At 47.6% G+C, this 24,342-nt stretch overlaps 1 protein-coding gene and 1 long non-coding RNA gene across 3 annotated transcripts; both read right to left on the bottom strand.

The window, feature by feature from the left end:
* Positions 1–364: 364 nt before the first annotated feature.
* On the bottom strand, positions 365–11,845 carry LOC115398966 (E3 ubiquitin-protein ligase TRIM21-like). The gene is made up of 2 exons (XM_030106046.1): positions 11,736–11,845; positions 365–2,209 (listed from the first exon to the last, which is right to left on the bottom strand). Exon 2 carries the CDS (start codon positions 2,198–2,200, stop codon positions 560–562), a length of 1,641 nt encoding a protein of 546 aa, XP_029961906.1. The 5' UTR covers positions 2,201–2,209; positions 11,736–11,845; the 3' UTR covers positions 365–559.
* A 264-nt stretch (positions 11,846–12,109) lies between these two features.
* Positions 12,110–15,281, bottom strand: LOC115399908 (uncharacterized). Of its 2 annotated transcripts, none has more exons than XR_003932739.1 (3): positions 14,033–15,280; positions 13,399–13,621; positions 12,110–12,214 (listed from the first exon to the last, which is right to left on the bottom strand). It is a non-coding gene; the product is annotated as an uncharacterized LOC115399908 (long non-coding RNA). The 2 variants fall into 2 exon arrangements; XR_003932740.1 differs by lacking the exon at positions 12,110–12,214 and adding an exon at positions 12,880–12,993 and having other exon boundaries at positions 14,033–15,281.
* Positions 15,282–24,342: the final 9,061 nt, after the last annotated feature.

The raw sequence follows: 24,342 nt of genomic DNA, 5'->3' as shown, positions 1-24,342 counted from the left end.
TTTACCAGTCAATCTACGTTCCCACCCTCACCTATGGTCATGAACTTTGGGTCATGACCGAAAGGACAAGATCTCGGATACAAGCGGCTGAAATGAGCTTCCTCCGTAGGGTGGCTGGGCGCTCCCTTAGAGATAGGGTGAGGAGCTCAGTCACCAGGGAGGAGCTCGGAGTAGAGCCGCTACTCCTCCACATCGAGAGGGGCCAGCTGAGGTGACTCGGGCATCTGGTTAGCATGCCTTCTGGACGCCTCCCTAGGGAGGTGTTCCGGGCATGCCCCACTGGGAGGAGACCCCGGGGAAGACCCAGGACACGCTGGAGAGACTATGTCTCTCGGCTGGCCTGGGAACGCCTTGGGATCCTCCCAGAGGAGCTGGAGGAAGTGTCTGGGGACAGGGAAGTCTGGGAATCCCTGCTGAGACTGCTGACCCCGCGACCCGGCCCCGGATAAGTGGTAGAAAATGGATGGATGGATGGATGAACATCTGGATTTGATCAAATAAATCAGAGTCAATCTTTTACTTTCCAACAAGCTCATTAATTGTTGGTGAATCTTCCTCATCAGACACTTTGATTGACAGGACAGATGATCAGAGGAGCAGAGTTTTTACCACCGTCATTGTTAAAGGGATTAAAGTATGGGAGGAGTTTGTCAGTGAAGCAGCAGCCAGTGAAGGAGTAGATCGGAGCTGCAGCAGCTACATCATAAAAAGAGACCAGACCCTCCTCATAATCCACAAACACCCCCACCTTCTCAGGAGCAGAACTCAGAGACAGACGCACTGCAGGGCCTTTCAGAGCTGAGATCTGATTTCCATTTTTCAGCCATATTGTCCAGAAACCTTGATCAGGGCTCATTGTGAACCCTCCCTTCCTGTTGATGGTCTCTTTGCTCACTCCTAAAATCCATTTCGTCTTTCCTTCAACCTGAACCTCAAAGTAAAATTTACCTGAAGAGAAACTCTGTTTTCCCAAAACACTCACACATGAATCAAATCTTTCTGGGTTGTCTGGAAGATTCTTCTCCACATCACCATGACTCACTTGTTTTCCATCATCAGACAGGATGAGATTAGGATGAGCTGTATCAGGATCAAGAGTCACATCCACTGCAAACTGCTGCTTCCTCTTCAGATCAGCCTCAAACAGCTTCTTCATCTCTTTGCTGAGAGTCTCCTCCAGCTGAGCCACAGCTCTCACCACAGTCCCCTCATATGATGATGGACGGACGCTGACCTGTGTCCAGTCCTTGGTGGGTGGAGCAGCTTTCAGGGAGGAGAAGCCTTGGAGGAGGTGGAGGTGGTCTTCAGAGAGGAAGAGCAGCTCCACCTCTGAGCTCCGCATCATCAGCTCACAGATCTCCTCTTCCAGTTCTCTGATGAGATCTTCAGCCTGTTTCTCTCTGGCTTCCTCTTCCTCCTCCATCCTATCCATCAGCTGCTTCAGGCCTCTCTCAACACACTCCTTCAGAGCAGTGAACACCTCAACACGCTCTGCTTTCTCTCTGTCTGCAGCAGCTTTACTCATCTTCACACACTCTCTGATCTCCTTGATCTTCAATCGTCTCTCCTGGATCATCTGCTGCATCTCAGCCTCTGTCTTCCTCAGCTCCTTCTTCTTTCCTTCACATTCTTCACTCAGAGGAACAACCTTGTGTTTCCTGTGCTCTAAAACAGTGCACATCATGCAGACACATGTCTGCTCTCTCTGACAGAACAGCTCCAGAGGTTTATGGTGCTTCAGACACATCCTGCCTTCCAGGTTCTCCACAGGCTCCATCAGCTGATGTTTCTTCAGGACTGACACTGTCAGATGAGGCTCCAGATGAGTCTGACAGTAGGAGACCAGGCACTCCAGGCAGGACTTGAGGGCCTTCACTTTGCTTCCAGTGCAGAGGTCACAGGGAACTTCTCCTGGTTTGGCAGCTTGTTGCTCTGAGCTGCTGCTGGCTTTGAGTTCAGCTTCATGTCTGAACTGAGAAACCATCTCAGCGATGAAGGTGTTGACTTTCAGCTGAGGTTTATTTGAGAAAACCTCTTTACACAGGGGACAGTCACAGATGACCTTGGTGTTCCAGTGCTGAGTGATGCACTCGTTGCAGAAGTTGTGTCCACATGGTGTGGAAACTGGATCAGTGAACACTTCCAGACAGATGGAGCACAGAAACTGAGCTTCAGAGCGCAGATTGCTGGCAGCAGACATCTTCACACACTGAGGACAACATTGATTGAAGAGACTGTTAAATACTTTCATTGTCAATAATTCCACTTTTTTTCTGTGGTGCACCCAAATGTGCAACCACATTCTATATTATTTTATTACCTCCGCCAGGAGGTTATGGAATCACGCCGGTTTGTTGGTTTGATTGTTAGCAACAATACAGAAAAACTTATGGACGGATTGCAATGAAACTTTGTGGAAAGGTGGGTCTTGGGCTAACTTAGAATCCATTAAATTTTGGTGATGATCCAGGTCACTGTCTGGATCCAGGAATTTTTTTAAAGGATTATGTATCATTGAGAGATAGGGCAGTCTTTCACATAGTTCACATCCAGTGTGATGGAACACAAGTACTTTATGTTGATAAAAGGTGGTCCTGTGAAATTGTGGTTGAGTAATTAGTATTTACTAAACGTAATTCCAGTTCTACGAGTGCATGCGTGCCCGCCTACGGGCTTCGCTAGTGGTACTCCTCAGGCGCCAGCCAATCCACTGAGATAACAATTGAAACCTGCGCACCAATCCTAGCCGTGTGTTGGCACAGTACCACGCCCCTCCCAGAGGGTATAAACCAACAGTCGGCGTATCTCCCTCGTTCTGAATCAGCAAAGAAGGAAGCAAACAGCTGGGCCAGCAGGTAGGCGGGCACGCATACACTCGTAGAACTGGAGTTACGTTTAGTTACTACTAATTCTACGTCGTGATATGCTTAGCCTGCCTATGGGCTTCGCTATTGGTACTCACCAAGGCGGAGGCGGTAGGGGATGAATGTACTCCCAGCTGGCATGCTGACAGGATTGGTCTGGAAAAAGGTGGAAGTAAACAAACCGTACATCCAGAACAGCCGAAATAACTTCCAGGAAAAAATGGGGCAAGGAGCCTGCACCGAGGCACTGCCCAAAAAGTGCATAAGCATCGCCATAGCGACACACACACGCCGACCAGGACGAAGCCACAGCGGCAGGCGAGGAAAACCGCAGTCCGCGACCCCACATGGGAAGCGGGAGCCAGGCCAAAGATCAACACGGCAAGAGGCAGAAAACTCCTGTTCCCGGTAAACACCGACAGGGTCACAATATACGCCAGCCAAGGCAGAGCCAGAGCGGCAGGCGGGGAAAACCCTGGGCCGCGACCCCACTCGGGAGCCGGGCTAAAAAGACCAAAAACGGCAAGCGACAGAACTCCTGTTTCCGCTAAGCACCGCCGCGGTCACAACATCTGCAAGCCGCGGCAGAGCCAGAGCGGCAGGCGGGGAAAACCCTGGGCTGCAACCCCACTCGGGACGCAGCAGCCGGGCCACAGGGACCAACACAGTTCAGCAACAGAACACGTGTTCTCACTGAAAACCGACATGGCCACAGTGTCTGTGCACATATCCATCAGATATGAACGCACAAAAGTGGACGTGGAGGCCCAGGAGGCAGCCTGGCAGATATCACTCACCGTGATCCCTCTGCATAGGGCCGCAGAGGCACTCACATGTCGTGTTGAATGAGCACGAATCACTGCCGGCGGCGAGAGATTCTGTGCCTCATAGGCAGCTGCAATAGCGCCCCCCACCCAGTGGGCGAGACGTTGAGAGGTCAGCGGGGCTCCACGCCCCCTAGCTCCAAACCTCACAAACAGCTGGTCCGTAGCACGAAAGCCAGCTGTGCGCTGGACATAGTAACGCACTATGGTAGTAACGGCTATGTAACGGCTATGGTTGCAGTGCCCTGACCGGGCATTGCAACCATAGCCGTGGGTTGTCCTCAGACGAGCCAGGCAGGGAGCCAAGCATTCTGATCCAAATCACTCGCGACCGGAAGTCCGAAGTGCTCACCTTTGGACGAAAGGCCGGGTTAGGCCAGAGGTGCACGAGTACTCCATCCTGGCTGAACACCATATAGGATGGGTGAACCGACAAGGTGCAGAGATCCCCAACTCTCTTGGCGGATGCTAGTGTAACCCACATTAAAAAATGACATCATGGTGTAAATAGTTGATTAAAAATGTAATTTAAAAAATGTATAAATTCATGTGAGGTTTAAAAATGTGTGTATGTAATTATTTTGGATGTTTAAAATCGTTGTAGCCTCCCTTATGTGTATTAATTTAGAGTTGTCAGACAAAAATAAAATGTGACGCTGCCCCTTTAAGAGTTGCGGTGCACTCTTCGGAAGCAGGAAGCTCAGTGCACGGAGCCGAAAGCCGGAGAAGACGCGAGAGCAGCTAGTTAAGAAAAGGAGGACAAACAAATGAAAAAAGACTAGTGAAGGGATATTCACAGGGTCTTTGATTCTTGAGAGCCTAGGATTGTGAACTTCAGCGGCTTTGGTGAGTTAAAACTTTGGTTTTTCTGGTTTTATTCACCGTTGTGACGGCCACGCTGCAGAGCGAAGCATGGCGGCCGCTGAGCCCCTCTTTTTACCTCACGTTAAGAGTTGTTTTATTTTCTTTAATTGATATGGAAGATGCAAAAAGAGATTTTATGTTACTATTTTGAGCATGTGATGGATCTGTTTGTGTAGCAGAAATGTTTAATGTGAGACTGATTTATTTTGCTCATGGCCTGTTATACAGGTCAGGTTTTTTCCCCCCTCCCCCCACCTTTCCCCTTTGCCCACATGGCTTCATGCAAGCCAAACTAAGGAAAGGATCTTGCCCATGATGTGTGGGGAGTGAGCACACTGGACAACAGAGTAGGCGAGCCACCCAAGAACCACTAGATTGGAGAACCTGCGTTGTGCTGGTGAAACCATCACTACACACCAGTGGACAGACTGGGGTAAACTGCTGCCAGAGTGGTAGGAGTATCAAAACCTCTTCATCCTATCTCCTCTTTCTTTTTTTTTTTTCCAAAGCAATTTGAGGACTACAACTGGATTTTTGGTTTCACATTAGATCGAACGAACTGTTTCTTCTTCTCCCTTTTTGGACTAGAAATCCTTGATTTGATCTGGAAGTAATTTGAACTGAATTTGAAAGACTTTCATTTGATTTTGATTGATGTTTTATGTTGAACTTTTTCATAATTGTCATGATTGTGAAGTGTTGCAATATAATTCATGGTTGATCTAAGAAGGTATTTCACCTGTTGAAAGAAACAAAGAGTTAACTCAGAGATAAAGAAACTAAAATAGGAGAAACCTATTTACCTGAATTAAATCTTAGTTTGACCTGTCAAATCAAACTAGAAGATTAAATACATTTAAGCTGAAAAAACGAAACTGAGAGAGTAGATTTCATTTTCTTAAAAATCAGTTTTCATTAATTCATTTTCTTTAAATCCCTGCAGGATAATTGTTTATTATTTCATTGCAATTGTTGTGTTTTCATGTTCAAACTGTTTGATAAATTGAGATTTCTTGACCTGAAAGTGTCTGGTCTTTGGTCTCTTTCTGCACTGTTATCCCACTCTTAGAGCCTAGATCTGGTCCAGTAGCTCTACTTTTATACTCATCCATAAGAGTGCTACACTAGCGCTAACAAGATGGCAGCTTTGAAGGAGAGAAACTGGTCCTCCGCCTGCTCCAAAGGTTCAAAGGGCGGTCCCTTAAGACCCTCCAACACCGTGTGGAGGTCCCACGGGGAGACCACATCCCTGGGGGGGTGGCCGTAGCTGACACGCCCCGCGCAAAAACCGCTTTACCAGCGGTTGACTGCGTGCAGAGAAGCGGCTGAAGCCGCCGTGACCCACTGTAATGGCTGATGCAAACACTGCAAGAGTGGATGCAGTATGGCCGCTGTCCAGCAGGGCCTGGAGGAACTCCAAAACTCCACCGATAGTGCAGGAGACCGGGTCCAAACCCCTCTCCGAGCAACACGTCGTGAAGAGCTGCCCCCGAGACCTGTATGCCTTGACTGTGGAGGGGGCCCTGGCACTCTGGATGATGGAAACCACCGCCGGAGGGAGATCTAGTTCCACTAGTCTCACCCTTTCAGCCTCCAAGCCAGGAGCCTCCCACCCAGGAGAGGGCGGGATTGGAGGGCGCCCCCTGCCTGCAGCAGCATGTCAGGCCCGTCAGGGATCAGCCACGGGCCTCTGACCGCCAACTGAACCAGGTCCAGGAACCAGCAGGCACTCAGGGTGTTCGGAGCCACTACAATCACGTGGAGGTTGTGCGTCCTCACCCTGCGCAGCAATGGGTTCAAGAGGTGGGCTGGAGGGAACACGCACAGGAGGCCCGGAGGCCAGCTCCTGTGTGTGAAGGTGTATACCCCGAGAGGGGGTCCGTCTGATGACCTTAGCGAGAACCAGAGTGGGCACTGTGTGTTCTATGCACTGGCGAAAAGGTCTGCCACTGGGGGTCTGAACCTGTGCCAAAGTCGGGTTGCCACCCACGGTGACAAGCCTCGCTTGTCGCGGAGTGGGCCTCCCCGGGACATTCTGTCCGTGCCGACGTTGAGAACTCCAGGCATGTGTCGCGCTCTGAGAGAGGCGAGGTGCCGGTCCGCCCACAGTAGGATCTCCGCCTCTTTGCAATGAAGAGGGGGAGACCGAGTCCCCTTCTGCCTGTTCAGGTACACGACCACCGTAGTGTTGTCCAATCTGACGAGCACATGGCTGTCCTTCAGCCTGGCTTGGAAATGGAGCAGGACGTGCTACACCGCCATCATCTCCAGCACATTGATGTGAATGGGAGTGTAATCCCAGGCACCGCCCACCGCATGGTGATCTAGGGTGCCTCCCCATCCTGCGAGAGACGCATCCGTGAACACCTCGATGTGATGCAATACACAGCCCAGGGGGACTCCTTGCATAAGGAGAGCAGGATCCAGCCAGAAGAGGAGATCCTGGCGTGCTTGGGGCAGGATCGAGGCCTTTCTGCATCCGTCCCACTTCCCCAAGCAGCGGAGGTGTACAACCCATTGTTGCAGCCTGCGCATGTGTAGAAGGCCCAGCCGTACCACCGGGTGGGCCACAGCCATTAAACCCAGGACGGTCCTGATCAAACGGACCCCAACCAGAGATGTGGTCATCACAGACCTCAGGGCCGAGAGAAGGGAGGTTCGTCTCTCCTCGGAGAGGCCTCCTCTGTGCCTCCTCAGAATGGGGATGTGGAAGTAGGCGTCCGTGAGGTCGATCGACGTCATCCAGTCCCCAGGGTGAATGTTCTCCAGGAGGTGTTTGACTGTCAGCATGCGGAACCTCCTGGTGGCTATGTCAGGATTCAGGACCCGCAGGTCCAGAATGGGTCTCATACCTCCGCTTTTCTTGGGAACCAAGATGTAGGGGGAATATAAACCCAGGTGCGCCTCCTCTGTGCTCAGCTCCGTTACCGCACCGCGGCAGAGGAACGAGGACACCTTTGCTTCGAGAGCGGCCGCCCCCGCAGGGCATGCGAGCCACGTACGAAGGAGACAGCCTCGGGAGACGGGAGGCCCCCGGCAAAAAGGGCAGCGGACATGGTCATGGGACATCCCATGAAGGAGCGCGGGCGGCCGCTTCAGGGCCGCGGACCAGTGCTTTGTTGGGGACAAACCCGGGGGAGGCGGCGTGATCCCGGAGTTTCTTGGGTCGCTGGCCTTGGTGCTGAAGCCGGGGTCGCTTACCCTAGGGCTGAAACCAGAGCCGGGGCGCCCAACGGCGGGAGCCCAGGCCGGTGTGGCACCGCCGCTCTGATGCTTCACTGAACTAAGACAGGCAGAAGTCGGCGGAGAAACACAGCTGGGAGCGTCATGAGTGATGCCGGAGCTGGGGCACTCCATGGCGGGGACCCGGGCTGGCATAGCTCCGCCGCTCTGACGCTTTGCTGTGCTAACACAGGCGGAAGCCGGTGGAAAATGCAGCTTGGAGCATTTGCGAGGTGCCAGCAGGACATCGGTGGCGCTCCGCTAGCGTGACGCGCACGGCGGGAGAGCCAGTGGCCCAAGCTCGCTGTTGTTCTCCGCATCCACGGTCGCAACGCGGTGAGAACGTGGAAGGAGAGCCAGTGATGGCGCGGCGCATCCGTGTGGCTCCGTGTGCAGTTCACTCACCGCTCTACGCTGCTTACCGCATAGCTGGAGAAGATAGGGGAAGAGCCCCGCCGAGCTTGATGCTTCGTCATGCAAGCACAGAAAGGGGGAGGATAGCTGCTCTTCGAGAGATGTAACGGGCCTGACGGCCTTATTACCTGCTGTGGAGGGGGCGTCCCATGAAAGAGCGCGGGCGGCTGCTCAGGGGCTGCAGAACAGCGCTTTGCTGGGGACAAATCCGGCGGAGGCAGCGTGATCCCGGAGTTTCTCGGGCCGCTGACCTTAATACTGATGCCGGGACTGGGACACTCGTCAGCGGGAACCTGGGCTGGCACAGCTCCGCCGCTCTGGCAGTTAAAATGCAGCTTGGAGCGTTCGGGAGGTACCAGCAGGACCTCGACGGTGCTCCGCCTGCTTGTCGCGCTCAGCGGGAGAACCAGCAGCCAAGCTCGCTGCTGTGTCCCGCTTCCACGGCCGCAGCGTTGCGAGCGCGTGGAGGGAGAGCCGGTGATGACGCCGTGCGTCCAGGCGGCTCTGTGCGCACTCCGCTCGCCATTCTCTGCTTTATCACGTAGCAAGAGAAGAGAGGGAAAGAGATCTCCGCCAAGCTTGGCATGCTTCATCATACAAGCACGGGAAGAGGGGAGGATTGCAGCTCTTTAGTGATGTAACGCACCTGACAGCCTTTATTGTTACATATATCACAACAGCAGTGCTAACGGTAGCCCTTCACCGCCCCCTTGGCGGTGAGCGGGGCACCCCATTCACACCACACATTGACCTGGAACGATGGCACGGCAGGACACAGCACCACAGTCCGGGATCGAGTCCGTGACTGGGTTGCCAGCCCGAGTGCAAAGCTGCGCTGCGCCGGCTTCAGAGGCTGCGGCGGCAGTGCGAGGCCGGTGCGCTCAGCTGCGGACGTGAAGAGCCCCGCGAGGGATCGCGGGGGCTGGCTCGGGAGAAGGTGGAGAGGGAGTCACGCTCGAGTCAATCTCTCCGACACCGAGATGCTGCTGCTGCTGCTGCTGCTGTTGCTGCTTCCGGACTCGGCCCAGTCGTACAGAGCGGGGGCAGGAACATCTTCGGCGGCGACGTCATTCCCGGAAGCTGGAGATGTGGCGTCCATGAAGGCTGTTCGCTGCTGGGAAGCGGCGCTCGTGGTGATCGTGTTCCTGAAGAGCGGTGCTGCAAGAGCGGCAGGTGAAAGACCGATGGCGATCCGTCGCGGGCCGGCTTCAATGTCGGCTCTTCCTATCATTGTGAAGCAGAATTCACCACTAATAGGGAGCGTGAGCTGGGATTAGACCATCCGGAGACAGGTTAGTTTTACCCTACTGATGATGTGTTGTTGCAATAGGGATTGTTGATCTTGAAGGTCTTGATCACAAAGGTCTTGAAGGCTTCTGTAAGTCTCAAGGGCTGAGTCAGAAGAAGGGAGATCTCGCCATCGGACTGTTGGTAATATACCCTCTGGGAGGGGCATGGTGCTGTGCCAACATATGGCTAGGATTGAGCGCAGTTTTTGTTTTAGTGGATTGGCTGGCGCCTGAGGAGTACCAATAGCGAAGCCCATAGGCGGGCGAAGCATATCACGACGTAGATTTAAGGGATTGAATGTGGAACCTTTGGCACTGTGCCCGCCCCGATCCGCACTGCGGACGGACTTCCAGTCTCAATCTCAGACGTGATTTGGGAACAGCATGAGTGGATCTGTGATTCTTTTCCTCATGCTCTTCCTCCATTTCACAGGTCAGTAATTGATTAAACTTACTCCGAATTGATGCATTAAGCTTCGTGTGACTCCTGCATATGATCGGAAGCAATTTATTAAAGTTTTATGTGACTGTTTGTGTGAGTTTGTGGAGCCGCGGTGTGCCGGTAGTCTCGTGAGAGTTGGCTGTAGTCTTGCTAGAGTTTGTAGTAGTCTCGCGAGAGTTTGTGAAGTTATCACGAGATTTCGTGTGCTTCAAGCCGATGCGTGTTTTCTACAGAAAAGTATTTTTACAGTTCACGTATAGCTCTAAAATGTTATAACAGGACTCTTGATTTGTATTTATTTGTTTGATAAGCCCTTAATGCTCTGTTTGTTTAGGAATAAGAATGAGTTATAATGTTTATTGATATTTTGAGTATGTTTTGTGTTGTGTGAACATTTTGTTTAAAGCAACACTAAGGAACTTTCAGTTTTCGTTGATTTTGGTGGCGCCAGTGGACAAAAGCGGTAGTGTTTTGCATGAAGGAATACTACAGTTCCCATGAGGACTAGTGCGTGGCGTGGTAAAATGCTGCTCCCGGTGGCGTGCTGTCGGACTAAACTCGCCTACATTTGTTTCCAGTGGCTGTGTGAAGGATGGATAACGACAAGGTAAGGAATCTAATAGTGGCTAAACAATGTTATATCATGATGTGACGCATGCCGTAAAGCAGTCCGCACATTTGGAGTTTTTTAGTGTGCAGGGTTCCTACCACCCTCCTCACAGCTGCTCAGTCCAAGTAAAAGCAATACTGACGCCCTCAGGCTGTGACTGAGGGTCATTCAACTCATTGTAAGTTGATGTGTCATCACAAAAGATGTTAAAATGTTTTATTAAGGTTGAAAAGTTCCTTAGTGTCGCTTTAAGATAGCCATGTTTATTTAATTTATACATACATATATCATTGTGCTAAGTCCAAATTTGTTTTTGTTTATACAGCAACTGAAGTAATAAGAAGAGTTTTGAATAATGGTGAATGCACATTCATGTGATATTATGTTTTTGAGACTTTCATAGTTTTGTAAATGGGACAGAAGAATTGCACTTAATGTGAGTTGTATATATTTTGAATTGTTGTAATAAGACGTGATTTGGGATCGGCACAAGTGGATCTGTGATTCTTTTCCTCGTGCTCTTCCTCCGTTTCACAGGAAAAAAAACAATTATTTTTGTTCACGCGGTCACCAAGCCTGGGACCTGTAACATTTCATATGACTTTATCTGACTGGAGTCAATCACTGATCTCTACACATACTGGATGGTACATTAATGTCAGGCTGGGAGCTGAAGCTGCAGGTCATTGTTCACCCTGTTGACATTTCTAAGATCAAACTGACCAGAAAGTCTTGAAGAACCTGTTTGTCCTGTTGTAAATACACGGGTGAATAACAGGGTTTGAACTTGATCTGTTTTTAGACTGAACTCTGAATCGCTGTATTTTTTTCTCCAACACATTTTATTTTTAAATAAGCATGCTCAGAGTGACCTTTTCCCTCTTTAAATCCAGCTGCCAGGTGTCGTTCAAAGTCTACTACACTGTAGACATCAGGAATAATAAAGTTTGTCAACATGAAAGGAGAAAGATTTTCTTAAATTTCAACCTAGTTTCTTCAAACAATCATCAAAAACATCATCGCTGTTCATTTACTGTATTTTTTTCATCATCACTTTATCGTTTTTACAGCTTCCATATGACAGTTTTAGTCACTCACACCCTGAACAGGAGTGAAAAGTGGACCTGTCTGGACATAAGAGGGCGTTTGTTCACCTTCTTCATCAGTTTCCTGAGAGTCAGTATCAGTGTGATCAGCTGTACTCACCAGTGTTGGAGTCAGTGTCTGTGAAAGTCCAGATGAACTCAGGTTAGATTTCTTACAGAGAAACTCAGAGACGTGTCTGAACTGCAGCTCTGACTTTAACTTTCACTTCCTCAGTGTGACGCTGGATTTCCAGTCCGTCCTCCTCTGACAGCTCTGTGTGGAAGGGCGGGGGGGGGGGGGGGGGGGGGGGGGGGGGCAACACGGCAACCTGGTTTCCTGTGAGTTTGTGGTATTCTGATGAGTACCAAAATCTTTCAATGACTTCAACTGTCTCGAGGGAAGGGTTTTGTTGTTGCTGTTGTTGTTGTTTATTGGACAAATGAGCCATTATAGTTACATTTGAGAATGATGTATATAATGCTGACATTTACAGTGTTTGTTATGGTCGGTGTGCCATTAGTCCCAAATGCAGAGAGACAGAAACAGGATTGACGATTGAAAAGGTTTATTCGGTGCAGGAAAACCATGAGGGCTGCAGCCTGCCAGCAGCGTCACAGGTTGGTTCAAGGCGAGGTCGTGGCGAGGTTGAGACATGGCGAGGTAAGGCAAGAAAAGGCAAGACAAGGCAAGATGTGACAATTGTTGAATATGTTGAATAATCTATTGATTAAAGGTTTATTTAATTTGCCGGAGGAACCACACTGACTGAATTAGCTGATGATACAGCACTGCTCTTAAAGGACAAACATGACATTGAAACTGTTGTTTCACTTATCGAGGAATTCTCAGCTGCTTCTGGACTAAAACGTCATAAATCTGAATGTGAAATTTTATATGTTACAAACTATGTTTGTAAAGTATGTTACAAACTTCACTTTTCCCTCAAAATGGAAAAAAAAGACATTGATATTATGAAGAGCTCTTTTGACAGAAGCTGAAGGTAGATTTGTGTACCCAGCGCTCCCCTTCAATGTCTGTGTTTCTACCTGGAAGGATATAATAATACATTGGGTTCCTCTTAGTGGTAACCTGTAATTTATTAAAGTTGACTTTTTTATTGTTCAAAAGGTTGAATTGTATAATAAACCATAATGTCGCTTTTCTTCCTCTGGTGTGGGTGCTGCTGTGAGGCCCCATCGGACTGCCCCCCCCCACCCCCCCCCCCCCCCCCCCCCCCCCCCCCCCCCACCCCCCGTTGATAAACGTTAAGACACACTGCATAACTGAGCAATCGATGAGTGATTGGTTTGGTCTGTCATGAGTCACTTTGTCCCCTGAAGTCTGGTTCTGGTCTTCAACTCTATTGTTCTGCTGCCACCTGCTGTACAAAGAGAGGAACTGCAGCAAATTTACCCTCAACAAACACGATGGGAGCAGAATGACCTGCATGAGGTTCTGCGGTGAAAGTTCCAACTTTAGAAAAAAACTATTTTCCTTTAGCAGTGATTTTAACTGCAGCTTTTTATGTGTTCATTGGCTTCTTCACTATACTCCTGTGGCGGCTCAGTGCATCATAAACATGACAGGTCTGTCCTTAAATATCATGGCAGTAACTTCAGACGTTTTGTCTTGATGACTGCTGCCTGGTAAAATAATAAAATCAGACAAATATGACCAAGAGCCTCATTGGTTATTGTAATTTTGGGCCACTTTAATGTTGGTTAAAGAACGTGAAAAAGATTGAGAACAGTTGGATATGATCTTGCCAAAAGTATTCACTCACCTGGCTTCACATGCATATCAACTGGATTGACCTCCTATTCTTAAACCAGAGACTATAATTGCTCGAGATGATGTGCAGGTTGGAGGCAGCTGCTCGGCCGGGGAAACCCTCCATGATTTCCCGATTCTGCAGCATTTCCATGTGCATGGTCAAATTTAACCAGCATTGCCTCAAACTTCACGGTGGAGTTCTGCTTTGACATATTTTCTCTCAGGACAGATTCCTAAAAAAAACAAAAAAACAAAAAACAAAAAAAAAAAAAAACTGAAGGAGGCATCAAAATGATTTACCATCATCAAGCTTTATTTGTGTGACACTTTCTCTGCAGATAAATTAAAATAATCCCCAAGCTGAAACCTAAAGCTACTCAAAAGAAGAAAAAAAACACAGAAAACACTGTTTGATGAGAATATGCAAAAGTATAAAAACATTAAAATGAAAAATTCAGATGAAAAAAACAGAAAATAAACAGTGCAAATGAGGGTTAAACAAGGTCATGAACAGAAAACTAACAGAATTAAATATGTGTGGTGTGTTTACACTGTTGTGTGTGTGTGTGTGTGTGTGTGTGTGTGTGTGTGTGTGTGTGTGTGTGTGTGTGTGTGTGTGTATTTTTAGTTGTAGAAAAACATACTTGAATCGCACACATGGATAACACCCACTGATTGTGCTTCCTGTGTATGTACTGTACTTCCTGCAACTGGAGAGAGAGAGAGAGAGAGTGTGGGAGAGAAAGAGAGGGAGAGGGAGACAGAGACAGAGAGAGCGAGACACACACACACAGACACAAACACACACACTTCATGTATTTGTAAAGTTCACAGGAGTCCATATTTCATGTTTGTTCTGAGCACTTCCTGCAGCCTTTCCTTTCTCTGGACTGTGTCACATCCTCTGTGTGTGTGTGTGTGTGTGTGTGTGTGTGTGTGTGTGTGTGTGTGTGTGTGTGTGTGTGTGTGTGTGTGTGTGTGTGTGTGTGTGTGTGTGTGTGTGTGTGTGTGTGTGTGCGCGTCCATCCCGCTGGGACTGCAGTGACCGGGGTCGGGGGGTCAGGGGAAACGGGCCGATGGGAGACGAGCCGCTCCCGGTTTCCTGTGGGGAACACGGAGCGGCCGAGACTTAAAGAGCTCTTTACTCACATCGATATGAAGCTTGAGGAGCGACGGCTTCACACCTAGAGCCAAACCAGACGTCAGGAAGCTCCTCATCTCTCAAAGAGTCCGAGTCGCGGCGTATCTGAGCCGGGCAGTGCAAACAGTCCCACTCCCGGCCACCAGGGGGCGGACGCCGAGAGTGTAGGATGTTTACACTTCCTGGAACTCAGTCGAGTGACTCAAAACCTTATTCTACCTGACAGGAGAAACCCTGAGTCCTGAAGAGTCTCAGAACAGCAGCTCTGGTTCTCGGTCCTGTCTGGGAACATTCGTCACGTTGTGCCGTCGCAGAGAAGAACGCCACATTCCAGTCCTAAATTTACATCTTCCTCTCCTGGGATGGATCCGGCAGGAAATCCACTGCATGCTGAGACGAAGCCCTGCTTCCTTGGTGAAACTGGGTGAGGGGGCTTCAGCAGCGTCCGCCGTCTTTTCATTCATGCCGCTCTGAATGTTAAAGCACTTCCTTCCTTCCTCCACTTCCTCTTTTATCAGGAGTCCTGGAGAGGCGTGTTCCACACTCCTCTGCCTTCCAGCAGGAACCAAAATCCAAGAAGCTCCGATGTAATGAGGCTGTATGACGCCGAATGTTTTGATCTAATGTGCGATGAACACAAAGACGTATGCAGATGACGCTAACGTCTTTTAGATTGTTCGTCTGTGCGCCTGCAGCTTTTCAGAACAACATACTACTGAGAGCAGAACCGTCACACTTTCCCCACACGTCACAGTGGAAGTCGTGCACATCGTGTTATTATTCCATTTGTGTTTGTGATAACTGTGATAACTGGTGAAGGTACTAGCAGTCGGCTGCTGCAAACATCCGACTGAAAGCCTCAAAATCCGACAACAGCTTCCAGTCAAGGATGTTTACAGTAGCCCCGACTACCAAGCGGCCAGAGGGAGGCGCCACCACCTGCAGCACGCCCAAGACTGGAAACACAACAGAGAGAATCCTGCAGTTCTGGACAGATTTTAACGTTCCTGACGTTCCTGATGTTCGCGAGTCCGATGTGTTGGAATCAGCATGTAGCTTTCAGTCCACCGGAGGGCGCCGCTCCATATCAGTCTGAAGAGAAGCACTTGTTAGTCACAGCATTTCTCATGGTTTCACACATTTCAACTGAAAAAAAACCCACATTAGCATTTAAGATATATGCGAGTTTGAGAGAATAAGCTACAGTTTTGCTGGTAATACAGTTTTTTACAACAAAGCTATTTGTGAGGCAAAGTTAGTAAAAATGTGACAACGTAGCATTAGCACTGAGGCTATTAGCTAGCAACATCATTCTGAGCAACACAGCCACAGAACTGAAGCCGTCTGGGAGGGTAAATATGTGAAAATGTGCGTGCTAATGAGCTGCTGCATGCTAACTGTGCTGAGCTTTCAGACGGCACACTGCTTCCAGACACAATTTCAGGTCCTCTATGCAAGATTGTTAAGAAAATGCAGTTAATTTTAGTGCTCTGGTGTTCGAACAGCAGCAGCAGCAGCAGAGTTAAAGGGCTCCTCCATGTTTTCTCCCTCCGCCTTGTTGTCCAGTAAGCATTCGATCAGCATGTGACATTCCACAACCTGAACTCCCAACACACACATTTATTTACCATGTAAACACAACTCGGCCGTTCTGTTTAGCCATCACACACACTCCCACAGCTCACACACACTCCCACAGCTCACACACACACACACACACACACACACACACACACACACACACACACACACACACACACTCCCACAGCTCACGCACACACGCACACACACCTAATTAGTTCTTCACACGATAATGAATGTGAAGAACTCCCATGGTGACCTCCTCCTCTGCTCATCCATTTCCTCCAACACACACGCACACACACGCACGCACACACACACACGCACACACACACAAACACACACACACACACAAACACACAACTGAGCTCCATCAATCAGCTGGGATAACTCGGTTAGGCCGTGTGTGTGTGTGTCCTGAGCCGAGAATGAATCCCACACACCGATTCTGCTGACGTTTCCCTCCAAACAGGAAGAGCCCGGGATGGTTCAGACCAGGGTTAAGTGAGCGTTCCCGTCAGAAGAGACGCTTTTTGTCACTTTACACCAAATAAAATTCTTCTGGAGCCACAAAACGCGTTTCATCGTAACACATCATGCAGTTTATAAAGCTATTTATGGACTGTGGCTTAACGTTCATGATCGTTCATGACTACAATTTCAAATTAATTTTGCCATTTTAAACTTTTTAAATTTCGTTAACTTTTAGCTAGTTTGAAGTTTGTAGTCTTTTTTTATTATCGATTTGAACAGGATTGTCTTTTTGAAAACAAGCCACATATGCAAATAATTAAAAAAAAAGAAAATTGTTCCACATATAATTTTTTAGAAAACAAAGAGTCACATTAAATTTAACTCAAGAGATGATATCTATAGTTTGACAAATATGCAATTTAAAACTTACATCCTTTAAAGGTGAATCATTTTCTTTTTTCCCCCCATAATCTTCCAATCAGAAACTCAACAGAAAACTTATTTCTTGTATCGTTATTCAGCAGACAAGGAGACCAGAGAACCGACGGCGGCCGCAAATCTCACAAAGATCCACGCCGGACGTGTTCGAACCTGCGATTGGCCGCTTGACTCCACCTCGCTGTGGAGACCCGGGTTTTTAAACCGGGTTTATCTCATGAGGAAAGGTTTTCTCCCTCCGCCTAATCTGTGCTGGGTTACGTGGTGCGTTCACTGTACGTCTCGGAGAACCATCAGATCGCAGAAAAGTGTGTGCCGACTGTCTGCGTCTCTCTCTCTCTCTCTCTCGCTCTCCCTCTCTCTCACTCTCCCTCTCTCTCTCACTCAGGTCACTTGGGAGAACAAAGCAAACTTTATCAGAACATTGCAATCCTGCATTCCCCACATTCTTCGTACTTGGCAACGAGAGAGAGAGAGAGAGAGAGAGAGAGAGAGAGAGAGAGAGAGAATAAGGATGTTTGTACAGATTAAAGCTCTTACACAGGAGTATCTATCCTCTGCTATATATTTATTTTATGGATGTAGAATTATAATATTTGCATGCTTGTCAAAATGATGTGCTCTCACTAGTTTCAGGGGAATACATGTCCTGATAAAAACGGGCGTCTTGCCTTATCGGTGAAACGTACACACGGGGCTGCGTGACGGACGGCCTTCGTTTCAGTTTAGCTTTCGCGCAATCCTCCTCCGATTTATCTCCACTGTTGACACTGCTAGCTAGCTCAACAAAGGTGGCGTCTCAGGTTTGAGCAACCCTCTTACTTGCAATGCTCCGACACGGACGAATCGACTGTCGAAAGCGGCGGAAAGCTAAACAAAAGTTGCGTTTCAGATTTGCGCAACTCCCGGCAGCACTAGCTTAGGTAGCATTTCAGTCTCACGCAGTCCTCCGATACACTCCAAGGTCTGCCAGCGCTAGCTAGCGAATGTGTTTCTTCAATGAAACTCAGAAATGGGAAAATGGAGTTTGGACGGAGTGTGCGTCCGGCTGCTCCAGAGGTCGTTCATCACGCTCATATCTGTGTACAGTAAACGCGCCACGGAGGCGGGGCGCCGCGACGTGATGGATCTGATGTTTGAAAACGCCACAGAGGAAGCCTTTCAAGTACGGCGAGCCTTACGTCCGTGCGTTCTTTCATCCACTCCAGAAACACTTGTCTCATGTACGCGAGCACAATGAGGGACCCGCGGCGTGCCAGGTCAGTTCACGCCGCCTCGCCCCGTTACCACGGCAACCTGTGCAACCACAAGGCTCAGTTTCACCGTTGTCCAACAAATGAAAATTGTCTGGAGCCGCAAAGCATGTCATACGAAATAAAGACAAAAAAGTTAGAAATTGCAATATAGAAAAAAGTAAGGTTGCATTAAAGAATTGTAAAAAATTCAATTTAGATAAATCAGTGTAGTATGCAAATTTAAAAAAATAAAAAGTAAAGAAAACATTGTTTATTTGCTCCCAAGCCGCAGACCCCTGTGTCCTGAAGAGCAGCGGACTGTCTGAACACGAACACCAAATATCCACCGACGTTCGACCGATGATCGGCAAACGAGCCCACCGTTTGAAGAGGAAAGCTTTCGGATGTGAACTCAGAAACTCCCTCAAGCGTCAAACCGAACCAGCCAGTCAACCAGGGAAGTCCAAACCGCATCGTTCTGTTCTGTGTACAGAACCCTGTTCCACCGAGACGACGCTGGAGACCATCGACGTTTGGAATTCAACAAGGCTCAACGTCTATCTGAAGTTTAGAAATGATTTCTGGAACAAGTTAAATTTTTGTTTAGGTTGTTAAACTTGCCGGTCATGACCGACTGAATCATTAATGATCTGCTACGGTTCCAGTCTGGAAACAGACGGCTGGATCCACGGCGGTCAACGTGTTCCCCCTCAATCATTAGACGTTACTCAGAACACATTAAAACGGCCGACTGTGATTTTTCACAGCTGATGCGGCTCACGCTAGCGCTCTAATCGGACTCTAAAGTCGACCTGGAGCAAATCAGTCAAACAAAACACTGCGATCGGTGGACGACTCGCTCCTCCTCAGCCGGGTTTCCTTCATGTGAGCTTCGCTTTGAACCTTGGGCAGAATTTCTGTGGTCGGTTTTAAAGTGAGGGATTTGCTGAGGAGTACTTCCCGGCTCTCTTCGGTGTATTGATCTGTTATTGGAAGACGTTAACCAACTGATGAACAAAACTGATCCACAACTGAGAACCGAGAATCACAAACGTTGGTCAAACTTTCCAGTGTTTCAGCCCTCGTGTTGAATTCTGTGTCCATTTGAGCAGATTTTCCTTCTTTTTTTAAATTTTAGTCATTAAGCACAAAGATGTTGATCAATTCTAAAAATAGAGATTGATTTTTTTACTTTTTTTTGTTGAATAATTTAAAGAATTTAACCCCTGAATTAACGGTTTGAGGACATGATGATAATCAGTTTTGCTTTGTTTGAATGTTCAGTTTGAGTCCTAAATGCTGAACTGCAAAAGCATTTACAACATCAAAGCCCATCAAGAGGAAATAACTGATTTTATTTGTAGAAATCACAAATTTTGTGACTTTCCTCCAGAATGAAACTGAAACTGAGATTGTGACATTTTGGTCAATCAAGTGACTCCGCTTGGTCAAAAATACTCATCCTCAACTCAGGAAAAAACTGAAATAACATACATGACCATACATCCTTAAAAACTTGGATAATCTTGGGAATATCTAATGAAAATCACTATTTTTTTATAACAAAAACTACACATGTAATCAAACGTTATTTTAAAGACTTAAAATTCATCAATAAATATCATGTAAGACAGAATGAACGCCGTCATTAATTCCCATTAATGACAGCGTCTATGTTCTTCATCTGAACCCGAACCACCGAGTGCTGGGTGGCTCGGTACCGCAGTCTGAGACCTGAGCTACGCCGGCTCTCCACCTGCTCCAGACCTCACAGCTGAGGCTGGACCTGAGCTGCTGTGGCTTCTATCTCCAGCTGTATTGTTCCAATCTAATTCAAACAAGCAGCCTCACAATAAGATCCAGCTCCGGCTCGTCACCGGCCGAGCAGCAGCTGGAGCCTCACGTCAGCGAGCGAGCGGAGGTGGAGTTTTCCTACAAGTTTCCACTCTTTATCTGATAGCTTCCCCTCTCTCTCTCTCTCCCTCTCTTGCTCTCTCAGCTTGACCTTGTGCGTCCGTCTCCGTCAGCGGTTTAACGGACCGGAGGATATTCCGATCAGGGTCCTGAATGCTAACAGAGCCAACGGCCCGTGAAACCAGCGCACTGATTATTAACACGGGTGACTCCGAACGGACGGGAGCCGCGGGTTAATGTTCCTCAACACCCTTCAGGGCTGCAGGAAACTCTGCTTTGGTCCCAAGATGGAAAAGTTGATAATAAACCGCTGCTTCTCGGCCTCATGCTAACGCTCACAGCGCCGTCCATGGGTACGGTTGAAGGTTCAAGAAGCACACGCCGTCGGAAATAGTCTTTGTGGAAGAAAAACAACCAAAGGTCGAAGAACTCCGCTCCGGAGGACGTTCCCAAAGTTCCCAGCGGGAAGGTTCCAATTTCCAATGTTGTGTTAGCATTAGCATTTTGTAGAGCGTGGCAATGACTGACCAAAGACAAACCTCGACACACGTGGCTTTTAAGTATCCTACCAAAATGCTAGAAGTGTTTTTATTCATGTCGCCTCATAATAATCTGATAATACTCAATGCTTGGCCAAAATGAACACTTTTGATTTGTCCAGTTGATATGAGCATCTTTGAACAGATAAACCACAACGACCAAGAAAAAAAGCAAAAATAGGACAGGAAGTCAAACTTTTTAAAGGAGTTAGCTTCATATAGGATAAATATACAGCATTTGAGTTTTTTTGTAGTATTTTCTAATTTCTTCAGCAATATCAGTGATATCAAGTCATGCTTTAAAACTCTTTTCTGTCTGTCACACACATAATTTACCTCAGTGGTCAGTGTGCTACATAGCTGGAGAAAAGACATAAAGAAAGCTGTTCTCAGCTGAAACCATCAGCACAACGTCAACAAAACCAAGAGAGTCTGGATCTCCTGATCTGCCATGTAGACCGGGACGGGCCGAGGAGTCAGGAAGTGACTCCCGCCGTCTCCATGGTGACCCTCGGGGTCGAGGGGCCGAGGCCGGAGACCCCTCCTCAAACACAAAGCGTCCGGAGAGACTGGATCAGCACAAACAAGGCAGCTCGCACAAACTGCCTCCAGATCAAACGCTCAACACAACACCTGATCCATCCTGGGAGCCAAACCCAGGTCCGTGGCCCCCCGGGGGCCAGATCACACCTCTGGTCTTGAGGAGCTTCACATCCCTGCATGAGCAGCTTATCTTCAGGCATCAAGCCTGGCTCCTCAGCAATCTGCACCAAGAACTGCCACACTGAACAAAGTCACCTTTCACATGAACACAAGTCATAGTACTCACTTTCCTTTGCTGAATGTAATCTGATGACTTCCTCACAGCAGTTACACTTCCTAATTCCGTATTGTGTTTGTCACATTAGGCGTCGTTCTTGTCAAAGGCGTTTTGTTAATAATATTTGCATGTATACAGACATTAATGCAAGCACATAGTAAAGTTCGTGTATGCAGGTGCAAAAATAAATTACCACTTGCTAATTCAAATGTTAGTAATATTTTTTTTTAAATTTCAATAATGTATTTGAAACGCAAAGGGACGTGAGAAAAGACGTCTCAGCGAACCCAATGCAAAAAAACACTAATTTAAAGACTTTGGGTTGTTGTAGAATTTTAAATACTATTTGGGTAAAAGAACAACAGTCTAAAGTTTAAACACGTTTAATCACACCATCGGATTTTTGAAAATTTATTTAAAAGCTCTTATTCACAAGATAAATTATTCTTGTCTCACTCGACTGCCCTGCAGTGCTGCCGATGCGGCCAGAGCTGTGCGAAAACACAGCAAACGGTTTCTAAAGTTGCTTTGTGGCAAAATAAACCGTTTACCTGATGGTACATCAAGGCCGAATGCATCAGAAAAGAGTCGCTATGAGGACTGTCCTTTTACTTGTGCGGTACAATAAATGGAAATGTTGTAAAAGTAGTGTTATCTAAAATTAGCTGTTTTCTTATGGGAGTTCGTGCAGCCGGGGGTGGAAGGCAGTCCCGAGGTGAAACTCACCGCGGTGGCTTCCCTGCGGGGAGCAAAGGCGGCCCGCGGCCCGGCTCTCCGGACGGATCCGAGCCGCGCTGCACCGTCTCCTGGAGGTCATCGCTCAGAGGTCGGCCGTGGGTCAGGACAGACCGCCTCCCTCCAGGTCCGGCCGATGCCGTCTCCGGTCGGCGCTGGTCACCGGTCCCGAGCGGCCGCAGCGGTGCGCCGCGGATGAAAGTTGTCGATAAAAGTTGAGAGGATTTGAGTTGCTGTATTTTTCATTTTCATGTTTAGAGTTTGACTTCTTCTGTCCAAGTCCGAGCGGATTCCACCCACTGTGGACGTTTAGTAGGAAGGAGAGTGGACGGAGTCCGGCCCCCTTCTGAGCGGCGTCAAGCGCGCGGAGCCCAGGCCCGCCGCAGGAGGCGGCTTCCGGTCGCACCTTTCAGAATAACACACCAAACACGACGGACGCTCTCGCCTTTCACAATAAGCGAGGAAGTCTGTAATGACCACTAACAATGAAATAGTAGAAGACATTGCTGCTGTTGTCCTTCGACAAGCTCTGGTGAGCATGAAAGTAGATGAGTTTCAGAAAAGTTGTGTTTTCAGTGGTTCCAAATACTGTTATATAAACAGACACCAAAAATCAAAGTTTTCCATTTTCACTTGAAAACGTTGTTGTGTAAATGAGGAGCGATTTAGAAAAAAATTCAAAGGGGGAAAAAAATGAGACTTCTCAAGTTAAAAGGTTCCAATAATTAAAGTGAGAATTCCAAGTCAAAAAGTCAGAATTAAAAGAGACATTTTTTAAATTTTTTACTTGAAAGTCAAAATTCTGTCTCTTTTCTTTGATTTCATTATTTACAATCTCTCCTTCCGAGCGGATTGGACAGACAATGAAAAATCAGACATGATGTCTTTTGTAAACACCAGTCAATGGAGCCTATGCCGGCTTTGATCATAAAGGGGGATAAAAATCAGCCTGGCAGTTTGTGTCCATATGAAGGATCCCAGGCCTCAGACCTGAAAAACCTGCTGTCACCTTGCTGAGGCTGCATCACTTTCCTGGAGAGGTCAGCTGTGCACTCATGTCCTCTTCTTCCTCTCAGATTAGCTCAGAATATCTTGTGTGCCGAGGTCTGCAGCTTCCAGTTATGTAAAGTTGCGATGAAATGCACTCCTTCTTTCAATGACCACACTTAACCTCAGAAAATAACTCCAACCCCAACTTATATTCGTCTCACACCAAAACACTGAAAGACTCATTAAAAAATAGGAAGAATCGTTGAACCGAGCAACCTCAATCAAGAGTGGATTTGTGTGTTGCAGCATGTGAGGGCCCAAGCAGCAATCGGTTATGAGCTGTGAAATGTTCACTTTTTAAAATAGAGACCAACATAACACACACTGCAGTTCCCCCAATTACCGCTAAACATATTGCAAATAAAGTGACTGAAAAAATATGTGTCACGTAAATGAAAAAAGACAGAGTTAATCTGGAATATGGAAGAAAATTTTATTAAATGACAGCAACTGAATCTATTTAGATTTCAAACTTTAATCGACTGACCACTGTTCACACATTTTTTTTAAGAGCACAAGTCATTATCTGTAAAAAGAAGAAAACTTGCAGGTAGAATCAGTGGCAAGAGAAAGAGCACTGTTCTTTGGGAGGAGCTTTAAAACAACTCCATAACAAAAACTGAATTGATGCCTTCAGATTATTTACAGAAGACCAAAGTGATACTCTGTGAAGGTATTCTGAAAGAGTGAAATTACATGATGATGAGAAAAACCAAAAAAACCCACATCAGCATCAGCAACAATACATGATGATGGAAAGGAAAAACTCGATATTAAACAGGAAGTAACCTGGAGGTCGACTCTGTAGATCCAGACTCAAAGGAGGAGAATTTCTGCAGAACCAGACTCAGAGGTGGAGACTTCCTGCTTTTCCTTTTTGTGTGAGTGAGTTCACTTAATGACTTTCCATCACTTCCTCCTGAAACATCAGGCCTTTGTTTCCCCTCAAGTCTGATCATCCAACCTGATACTGTGTCATAAAGCTGTTACATAACCCACACAGATAAAGAATGTTTGTGGAGTTGCG

Source organism: Salarias fasciatus, chromosome 13 (genome assembly GCF_902148845.1).
Source record: "Salarias fasciatus chromosome 13, fSalaFa1.1, whole genome shotgun sequence".
In the NCBI taxonomy this organism is placed as follows: Eukaryota; Metazoa; Chordata; class Actinopteri; order Blenniiformes; family Blenniidae; genus Salarias; species Salarias fasciatus.
Note: the sequence above shows the minus strand (reverse complement) of the source record. Positions and strands in the feature narration are given on the sequence as shown.